The following is an 11,012-nucleotide window of genomic DNA, read 5'->3' on the forward strand; positions in this document are numbered from 1 at the left end:
CAATAGAGCGCCAAAAAGAAGTGACTTTGGAGATGGTACCAGCATGCTGTGTATTAATATTCTGTATTTCCAAACAGAAACACAGATCTGGCTTATGTGCAGAGGCATCGTTAGGGGTGGGCTGGGGAGGCTGGAGCCCCAAATGGGTCCCCGAAAAGCCCAAAGTCTCAGGCATGCAGTATTTAATTATTAGCCCTGAGCGCCGCCGAGCAAAGACCATTCTGATTCTGACAGCCACCAAGTGCCGCAGAGTGTGGTCGAGAGACATAGCAGGTCCCGCCTTCTGGAGCCAGGTGACTTTAGTGGTCAGCATTAATGGGACCCCCCCCCCCCCCCCCCCCGCCCACATACACCACACACACCGCCCCCCCGGCCTTGGACTTCGGGCTGAAGCCCCTGGTCTTTTTGCCACCTAGCAACGCCCCTGCTTATGTGCTTGGTGTGGTTAGAACGAAGAAGAGCAGAAGGGGAATTGGCATGGTCACCAACAATTTCTAAGCAATTGAAGAGCAAACAAAATGAACAGGAAGCCAAAAAGTTCAAAATAGATAAATTAAAAACATGAAAAACTTAAAAACACACTCATATAAGTCCCCTAACATTTTTAATTTGAATGGAAACTGCATATTAAAACAAATTAAAAACAACATTTTCGGTGGTTGGGTAACAAAAGGGTACACATTGAGCAGCATACTTATCACAGCCCTTCATAGACAGTCAAAAGGTTTTCATATTACTGACCGTACATGTATGTCTGTACTTGTCTATGTATAATAGATCAAAAGTGGTCAAACAAGCTAATGACAAAATGATCAATCCTTACAGTATTAATTTAACTAGAAAACTATAGTTTTGCCTTAACCTGTAGCATTTTTTATTTGTATTTTAGACTTCTTCTTACAGCGTTTTTCACATCCTTGTTTCTCAGGCTGTAAATAAAGGGGTTGAGCGTTGGGTTAATGACACAGGACACCACGCTGATGACCCGATCATAGGTCGGGGAGTAAATGGACATTGGCCGGAAGTACATAAATAGGCTTGTGCTGTAGAGGAGGATGACCATGGTAAGGTGAGATGAGCAGGTGGAGAAGGTCTTGCTCCTTCCTTGGGATGTCTGTATAGCCAACACTGCTCTGATAATGAGTACATACGACCCAAGGATGATGAGTACTGGGCCAACGATGATGAGGGAAACTATGGTATAGTTAACGATTTGTAGAGCTTCTGAGATTTCGGAGCAAGCTAACTTCATTAGTACAGGGACATCACAGAAGTAATGATGGATAACCCAACTACAGAATGTCTGAGTAGAAGTCAAAACAGTGTAGAAAGTAGACTGGAGAAAGACAATGATCCAACAGAAAGCCAGCAGACAGATACAGGTCCTACTGTTCATAATTATCAGGTAACGAAGGGGTAAACACACTGCACAATATCGGTCCAAGGCCATGATGGTCAACAAATAACCCTCCATGCTGGCCACTGCGACAAATAGAAAGAGTTGTGTGAAGCAGCCATGGATGGAGATATGGGTGTCTCTGAACAGAAGGCTATACAAGGACCAAGGGATGATTGTAGAGGTAAAACACACATCCACAAAGGCAAGGTTCCCCATCAAATTGTACATTGTGGTGTGAAGTTGGGGCTGTGATACAATAAGCATAATCATAAATGAGTTACCTGCAATGCAGAGGACATACACAACCAAGAAAAAGGAGAAGAGTGGGAGGAGAAGATGAGGCACATCAGAGAAACCCAACAGGATAAAGCCAGAAATAGTTTTATTCTGAGTAGGCTCCATGTATAACTGACCAGTTATGATGAAAAGATGAAGATCAGATCAGAGAGTAGTATGCCTGAATTAGTATGGTGTTACACAAATCTATAAGCAGTAGGTCATAACACATGTTTTGCAGACCAAAACCAGATACATTATAACACACATATGTTATATTTATTGAGGGATACACACCTTTGAGGTCTATGCTGTATGGGAAGAGCAGAATAAAGTTAATTATACAACTACCATATATAAATAGGCTATAAATCCATAAATTCCACTGTGAAAAAAATTTGGGTCACGCTAAACCTATCAATGTTAAATATATAGGTGTAACAACCTGTAAATATCAAAACATTAGAAAGTGAACATAGAAAAATTCAAAAATTATATAATAACTATTGAAAGTTATTTTTAAAGTTGTGTATATTCATGCAGAAAAAAAACAAGAACATCAAAGTCCGTGAATGGGGATGAGCCGAACACCCAGTCCCGTCCCCCCCCCCGTTCGGTTCGCACCAGAACCTGCGAACAGACCTAAAGTTTGTGTGAACTTTAGAACCCCATTAACCACTTAAGCCCCGGACCAATATGCTGCCTAAAGACCCAAGGTGTTTTTACAGTTCGGGACTGCGTCGCTTTAACATACAATTGCGCGGTCGTGCGACGTGGCTCCCAAACAAAATTGGCGTCCTTTTTTTCCCCACAAATAGAGCTTTCTTTTGGTGGTATTTGATCACATCTGCGGTTTTTAGTTTTTGCGCTATAAACAAAAATAGAGCGACAATTTTGAAAAAAATGCAATATTTTTTTACTTTTTGCTATAATAAATATCCCCCAAAAACATATATACAAATTTTTTTTTTCCTCAGTTTAGGCCGATACGTATTCTTCTACCTATTTTTGGTAAAAAAATGGCAATAATCGTTTATCGGTTGGTTTGCGCAAAATTTATAGCGTTTACAAAATAGGGGATAGTTTTATTGCATTTTTTATTTATTTTTTACTACTAATGGCGGCGATCAGCGATTTTTTTTCGTGACTGCGACATTATGGCGGACACTTCGGACAATTTTGACACATTTTTGGGACCATTGTCATTTTCACAACAAAAAATGCATTTAAATTGCATTCTTTATTGTGAAAATGACAGTTGCAGTTTGGGAGTTAAACACAGGGGGCGCTGTAACATTTAGTGTTCACTTGGTGTGTGTTTACAACTTATGGGGGGTGTGGCTGTAGGACTGACATCATCGATCGAGTCTCCCTAATAAAAGGGATCACTCGATCGATGCGCCGCCATAGTGAAGCACGGGGAAGCCGTGTTTACATACGGCTCTCCCCGTTCTTCAGCTCCGGGGAGCGATCGCGACGGAGCGGCTATAAACGAATAGCCGCGCCGTCGTCCCGGATCGCTCCCCGAGGCTTACCAACCTCCGCATGTACCGGGGGGGGGGGCCCGATCGGACCCCCGACCCACGTCAAGCAGAGGACGTACGGGTACGTGCATGTGCCTGTCCGTGCCATTCTGCTGACGTATATTTACATGAGGAGGTCGGCAAGTGGTTAAAGTCTATGGGACTCAAACGTTTGAAATCTAAAGTGCTAATTTTAAAGGCTAATATGCAAGTTGTTGTCCTAATTATTAAAATCACTGCTCCCGAAAAAAAATGTTTTAAAACTTTCTTTGCATTGATACATGTCCCCTGGGGCAGGACCCAGGTCCCCAAACACTTTTTATGACAATAACTCGCATATAAGCCTTTAAAATTAGCACTTTGGATTTCTCCCATAGATTTTTCCAGGGTGTTCTGCGGCTTTTCTAATTTGCAGCGAACACCCCAAATTGTTCGCTGTTCGGCGACCAGGCAATGTTCGAGAGAACTCGAAGCTCATCCCTATTCGTGAACATAAAATGTGAAATGATGACTGTCCACCCGTGCAAATATCAACAAAGTCCATCCATAAGTAGGGACTCCTCAGATGTTGGAAAGAAGCCAATGTGAGATCCACCACCGTCATAGAAAAAAAATCCTGCTTACCGGAGCTCCGTGATCCCCCGTGACAGAGGATCTGGAGAAGCTTAACTCAAATCACAGCTTGTTCCAGAAACACCCAAGATGTACTACACCATTAGTCAGCACACTCCATGGATAATCAGACCCTATTGGAAATGGCATGTAAGAGACATAATGCTTCGATAGTATAAAACCTTACGATTTATTAGAAATGTAAAATCACAATTGCGCACTTACAAAATTGCATCTAGAGTTTTAAGCCTGTTGCGCCGGCCGGACACAAACAGACAAACCCGTCTGTCTGGATATGCGAGTAGTGAAGGTGGTGACGTCAGCGCGTCGTGGGGGATCACGGAGCTCCGGTAAGCAGGATTTTTTTCTATTACAGTGGTGAATCTCACATTGGCTTCTTTCCAACGTCTGAAGAGTCCCTACGTATGGATATGTTGAAATTTGCACAGGTGGACAGTCATCATTTCACATTTTATGTTCACGGACTTTGATGTTTTTTTTTTTTTTTCTGCATGAATATACACAACTTTAAAAATAACTTTCAATAGTTGTTATATAATTTTTGAATTTTTCTAGGTTCACTTTCTAATGTTTTGATATTTACAGGTTGTTACACCTATATCTTTAACACTGATAGGTTTAGCGCGACCCTAATTTTTTCACATTTTGTTAACTGTATGGGTGTTTTACAGAAGGTTAGCTGCTTCCACTATATGCTTTAGAGAAATTCTTGTGTTTTTATAAGTTTGCTAAATTTCTTAGCGCAGTTTTCCTTTTTTCAATAAATTCCACTACCATTTCTGTATGTCCCAAGTACTTATGCAGATACCGTATTTATCGGCATATAACACGCACGAGCGTATAACATGCACCTTAATTTTAAGAGAGAAAATTCAGGGAATTTTTTTTGATGCCTTAAAAATCCTACATAAGGGGGTTAATTAATGGATTGTTTTGGAAACCTCTTGTCTTCTCTGCGCTTGGAACTTGTTGCAACAACTGCATTCTCATACAGCCATATCACACGCTCAAACACAGCACACAAACATTACACACCAGTAACCATCTTCACCATATCTGGACAGTCTCAAGGTTCTATTAGCACTTGGATGTACTAGCAATTCAGGTAAATACAGAATGAAGGAGTGATGAAGTAGTACTGAAAATTGTTATTTGAGTGATATAATATGCACATGAATTGTTTTGACTTTTGTCTTACCAAAATTTGCTCAAGAACAACGTAACAAACAAAATAAAATGGTATGATATGCATAAGAATTTTTTTTTTTTTTTTTTCCCCAAGTGAAGGTTTCAAGATACGTCCACTCACCTGTCTTTGGCCTGAACACAACACTTGTGTAAGACAATAGAATTTTGAATGTCAGTTCCAGGCCTATAGAGTAGATCTATATACAGTGTGTCTGACCTCCAGATGGTGTCATAGACCAAATACACAACACACGGAGCGACACGCAGACCACTGTATGTTTGGCCGCGTCTGCCAAATCAAGAAATGATAAATATAGATGGTACAGAACTCCAGGGAATCCAAACCTCTCCCACGTGGCACAGTTATACACCTTCCCTGACAGGTATACAGGGAAATTAAATCTTACTATAATGAGAAGTGACATGAGAAACTTTCATGCAAACAATTATGGCCAGTAGATAACTATCCATATTACTATAAGTAAACATTTGTTCATAGGCACAATGGATTAAAATGCCTGAACATTTATAATAAATGAAGAAAGAAAGAATGCTAGCTATAAAATGATCTGGTCTGTCCAACGCTTCATGTACATTAGCATCTCCTAAACTTGAGTTTAGAAGCTTTTGGCGTTTTTTTGCCAAAGCTCCTAAACTCAACTCCATAAAAGCCTATTTTTCAAGCCTTGTACACACGACCGAGGAACTCGACGGGCGAAACACATCGTTTTCCACGTCGAGTTCCATGTTAGGCTGTCGAGGAACTCGACAAGGCAAGTTTCTCCATTCCCATCGAGGAAATAGAGAACTTGCTCTCTTTTTGGCTCGACAGTTTCCTCGACGAAAATGTACACATGACCGGTTTCCGCGGCAAAAAAAATATCTCCCAGCAAGTTTCTTGCTGGTTTTTGCTGAGAAACTCGGTCGTGTGTACGAGGCTTCAGTGTACACGTAGGGCTTTTAGCAGAGTTTAGGAGCTGCTGTAGTTAGGGGAGGTTCAACCTCCTTTAAGCCCCCCTCTCCTAAACATGTAATAATCGTGTTCAGGATAGGAACATTTTGACCACCTGCCACGGAAAAATACAAAACGTGGCAAAATCGTGCCGTGATTCTTCAGTGTTTTGCTTTTTTCTGTGGCCGCGGTAATTGTAGGCAGGGTATACATGAAGCCTTACATCATCACGTTTCCGAGATGTAATACAGTAGTCATGTAGTCTTAAGCCAGGGGTGCCCGATCGCATGTCAAAACGCACCAGTGTGAACCAGGCCTTTAACAAACAAACCCAAAATTAAACAAATTTTTCATTGTGCACATCTCTAGTGAAGATATAAGAGGGACTTAATGAATGAATGGCTGTTGGCAAACTATACTGGAGTCCGCCATGTGAATAAAAGTTGCTGCAATGTCTGGTTACATTGTACAATATGACTAAATAAAGTAAAAGCTCTCTTTGCAAATAATACCCAGTTACGTGTAAATAATAAAAAAAAAAATTGCCTGCACATGATTGGATGATTAACCACTAGCCGACCAGCTGCCGCAGTTATACGGCGGCAAGTCGGCTCGGCTGCGCGAAATCACGTAATTATACGCCATTTCGCATTTCAGCCATTAGGGGCGCGCGCCTGCCCCCTGCTCGCCCCTGGTGCCGACGCGCATGCCCGGCAGGCGCGATCACTGCCAGGCACCCGCGATTGCTTGTTACGTAACGAGCGAGAACCGGGAATTGTGTGTGTAAACGCACAGCTCCCGGTCCTGTCAGTGGGAGAAATTACTGTTTGTTCATACAATGTATGAACAGCGATCTGTCATTTCCCCTAGCCAGTCCCACCCCCCCTTCAGTTAGAACACACCTAGGGAACATAATTAACCCCTTCCTCGCCCCCTAGTGTTAACCCCTTCCCTGCCAGTGACATTTTTACAGTAATCAATGCATTTTTATAGCACTGATCGCTATAAAAATGCCAATGGTCCCAAAAATGTGTCAAAAGTGGTATAGTACACTGGGGCCCTGATTAATTTTCTATGGCATTTTGGGGCATTGGTCATTTGGGGGCATTGGTCATTTTCTCTGGCACTTTGGGGCAGTAATTATTTTTTTATGGCACATTGGGGGCATTGTTATTGGCTGTGTAATGTACTGTTCAATTGCATTCTTTTTTTTTGGTTGGAGTGCACGATCCTGTATATAGCATTAAGGTAAGAAACTATATATGCAGTGTTATATTTCTTTTAACTGTCTGCTGTACAGGTGAGTAAAATCAAGTAAAATCTAAACCAGACATTCTATACCAACAATCAGCAATACCAAATGTGAATTGTTATGATATCAAATGTTATTAACACCAACAAAGGAATGTGCACTTCCACCACATAGATTGTGCGCTTACCAGAAGGCAAGCTTAAATAAGCCTGCAATTAGTGCATCCAACTAGGGTCTTTATCCAGAAGCGGTGAAAACAATAGCTCTCCAAGTTTGAATAAATGGAGCAGGTACAATTGGTGCTCCAATGCCCTTGTGGGCTCCAATATGTGGGCAGGATTAAACGCTCCCTCTCGGTAAGACTAAATGAGCACATAACTAACATAAAGAGTACAGAGACAAGTAAATAATGCGCATAGGTACACATAAACCTTAGGTGTCAGATACAGCATAAATATCAAATATGAGGTGGCGGGATATGGTAAAAAAAGTCAGAATGTGACAGTTTGGGATAAACTGATCAGGAAGTCTGTGTTTAAAATTGAGATGGGTAAAACACTTCCAGGGCTGCCATCAGAGGGGAACAGAGACCATGTTCCAATTTCTAGAAAAAAGGCAAGGAGAGAGGCGCCTCTGGGTGTAGTAGCTTAAAAACAATTTAATGGTTAAAAACAGATACATGTGGTTGTTGCACTCACATTTGAGCAGTATGGAACAGGCATGTAAAGGTTTCTTTAGGCTGGGTGAGCAGTCATCCGAGGAGGTGAGTTCCTTTTCCAGTCAGAGGGAGCGCTGTGCGGGGAGGTCACTGCTTCATCAGAAGGATGGCATCCATGGGGATGTAGATGGTTCTCAACCCGAGGTCTGGAGCGCACGTGGAGGGCTGGCGAGGGCGGATGACGTCACTGGTATGCGACGCGTTTCAGAGTCTCAAAAGCAGCTGATGGATTTTTGCTGCTTACACTCCTTTCTCAAGCATAGCGGAGGAGGGGCACGGAGCTAGTATTTATTAGTGTGGAGGGGGCGGAGCAAGGCGACAGTGGGGCGGGACGGAACACGGTGTAATGTGAAGGAAGGAAGTGTGGGCGTGAATCAAGGAGTGTCAGTGTGTGAATAGGAGACGGGCGTGTAGGACGGGGGCGGGCAAGGACTTAGATCTAAACGAACGGGGGGAGAGGAGGAGGAGCCGTGAATAAGACTAGGTGGAATGTGATGGGAAGTGTCAGACGGGGGGAGGACGGGGACAATGTTAGAGGAGAATTAAGTGCAATGTAAACGCAATGGGGAACGATGATGGATAAATAATGAATGGGGGTGTGTGGGCTGCACTTATAAAAATAATAAGAATAAAGGGAGCTAATGAGAAAGATGTAACAAGAAGTGCGGTATAAGTGGCAGGGGGGGGGGGGGCCGTGTGGTGAGGAGTATGTGGGGAGCTGATATTATTTAACTATGATGTGATAGAAAAATAATATGATTTATTATAAGATGATACTGACTATAGGTAAATTTGATTCTAGTCAGTGTAATGTAGCTGGAGGAGTAAGGTGGGAGTAATGGCACTAATATGTGTCAATAAACCAAGGGGTGGGGTGTGGGTGGCTGATAATGTAAAAGGGGGGGAGGGGGGGGGGGGTGTGCGGGAGGGGAGGGAGGGAGAAAAGAGAAAGGGGGGGGGGGGGGAACTGAAGAGGGAAGGGGATAGTAAGTTCCCCCCCCCCCCTTTCTCTTTTCTCCCTCCCTCCCCTCCCGCACACCCCCCCCCCCTCCCCCCCTTTTACATTATCAGCCACCCACACCCCACCCCTTGGTTTATTGACACATATTAGTGCCATTACTCCCACCTTACTCCTCCAGCTACATTACACTGACTAGAATCAAATTTACCTATAGTCAGTATCATCTTATAATAAATCATATTATTTTTCTATCACATCATAGTTAAATAATATCAGCTCCCCACATACTCCTCACCACACGGCCCCCCCCCCCCCCTGCCACTTATACCGCACTTCTTGTTACATCTTTCTCATTAGCTCCCTTTATTCTTATTATTTTTATAAGTGCAGCCCACACACCCCCATTCATTATTTATCCATCATCGTTCCCCATTGCGTTTACATTGCACTTAATTCTCCTCTAACATTGTCCCCGTCCTCCCCCGTCTGACACTTCCCATCACATTCCACCTAGTCTTATTCACGGCTCCTCCTCCTCTCCCCCCGTTCGTTTAGATCTAAGTCCTTGCCCGCCCCCGTCCTACACGCCCGTCTCCTATTCACACACTGACACTCCTTGATTCACGCCCACACTTCCTTCCTTCACATTACACCGTGTTCCGTCCCGCCCCACTGTCGCCTTGCTCCGCCCCCTCCACACTAATAAATACTAGCTCCGTGCCCCTCCTCCGCTATGCTTGAGAAAGGAGTGTAAGCAGCAAAAATCCATCAGCTGCTTTTGAGACTCTGAAACGCGTCGCACACCAGTGACGTCATCCGCCCTCGCCAGCCCTCCACGTGCGCTCCAGACCTCGGGTTGAGAACCATCTACATCCCCATGGATGCCATCCTTCTGATGAAGCAGTGACCTCCCCGCACAGCGCTCCCTCTGACTGGAAAAGGAACTCACCTCCTCGGATGACTGCTCACCCAGCCTAAAGAAACCTTTACATGCCTGTTCCATACTGCTCAAATGTGAGTGCAACAACCACATGTATCTGTTTTTAACCATTAAATTGTTTTTAAGCTACTACACCCAGAGGTGCCTCTCTCCTTGCCTTTTTTCTAACATAAAGAGTGGCTTCCCTAAACACTCAAGCCCTGTACACACGATTGGATATCTGATGGAATCTAATCCGATGGATTTTTTCATCGGATATCCGATGAAACTGACTTTCATCAGTCGTGCCTACACACCATCAATCAAAAATCCATTCATGTCCGAACGCGGTGACATACACCAGGTACGATGGCACTATAAAGGAGAAGGTCAAATCCAACGGCGCCACCCTTTGGCCTGCTTTTGCTGATTTCGTGTTACCGCGTTTTTTGTAAAAGTTTGGTGAGAGCTGATTCGCGATTTTCAGTCTTCGTGCTTGTCAGTCTGTTACAGCATGACGAATGTGCTATCTCCATTACGAACGCTAGTTTTACCAGAACGAGCGCTCCCGTCTCCTAATTCAGTCTGAGCATGCGTGGATTTTTGACCGATGGACTTACCCACAGACGATCGTTTTTTTCTATCGTTTTTTTATCCATAAGAAAAATTTAAAACAGGTTCTATTTTTTTTCACCAATGGATACAAAACTGATGGGGCCTACAAAGCGGTCCATCGGTCTGTTTTCATTAGACGAACCGATCGTGTGTACAGGGCTTTAGTTTCCAAACATTATTTGTTAGCTCATAATAAAAATCCTTCCAAAACAATTTTTTTTGGGGATAGATAAATATACCCCACAGTGGAGAGGGAGCTCTTTAGTACGTAGCATATCCAGACTTGAAATGTCTTGGATACACCGAATTAAGAGTTATGTCCCTTTTGGGCTAAATGTTGATGTGGATTTGAATGCATTCATTGATAATTCATAATCTATTGAATGTAATAAGGTTAGGACTAACTACATTTAAAATATTTTTATTATTATTTATTATAAGTAAAATACATTAATTTTTTGTGTTTTTATTATACTTGCCTGGGGCTCAGCTTTAACTTTACTAATGTATTTTTTTTTTGTGTTAAGTGGACTTTAACACACACATTGGGAATCAAGTCCTTTGCCCTTTAAAAAT

At 42.9% G+C, this 11,012-nt stretch overlaps 1 protein-coding gene across 1 annotated transcript; it reads right to left on the bottom strand.

The window, feature by feature from the left end:
- Nucleotides 1-635: 635 nt before the first annotated feature.
- On the bottom strand, nt 636-1,970 carry LOC120914495 (olfactory receptor 1L6-like). Its single transcript, XM_040325170.1, has one exon. It carries the CDS (start codon nt 1,799-1,801, stop codon nt 875-877), a length of 927 nt encoding a protein of 308 aa, XP_040181104.1. The 5' UTR covers nt 1,802-1,970; the 3' UTR covers nt 636-874.
- Nucleotides 1,971-11,012: the final 9,042 nt, after the last annotated feature.

The sequence above is a fragment of the Rana temporaria genome, chromosome 9, assembly GCF_905171775.1.
Source record: "Rana temporaria chromosome 9, aRanTem1.1, whole genome shotgun sequence".
In the NCBI taxonomy this organism is placed as follows: Eukaryota; Metazoa; Chordata; class Amphibia; order Anura; family Ranidae; genus Rana; species Rana temporaria.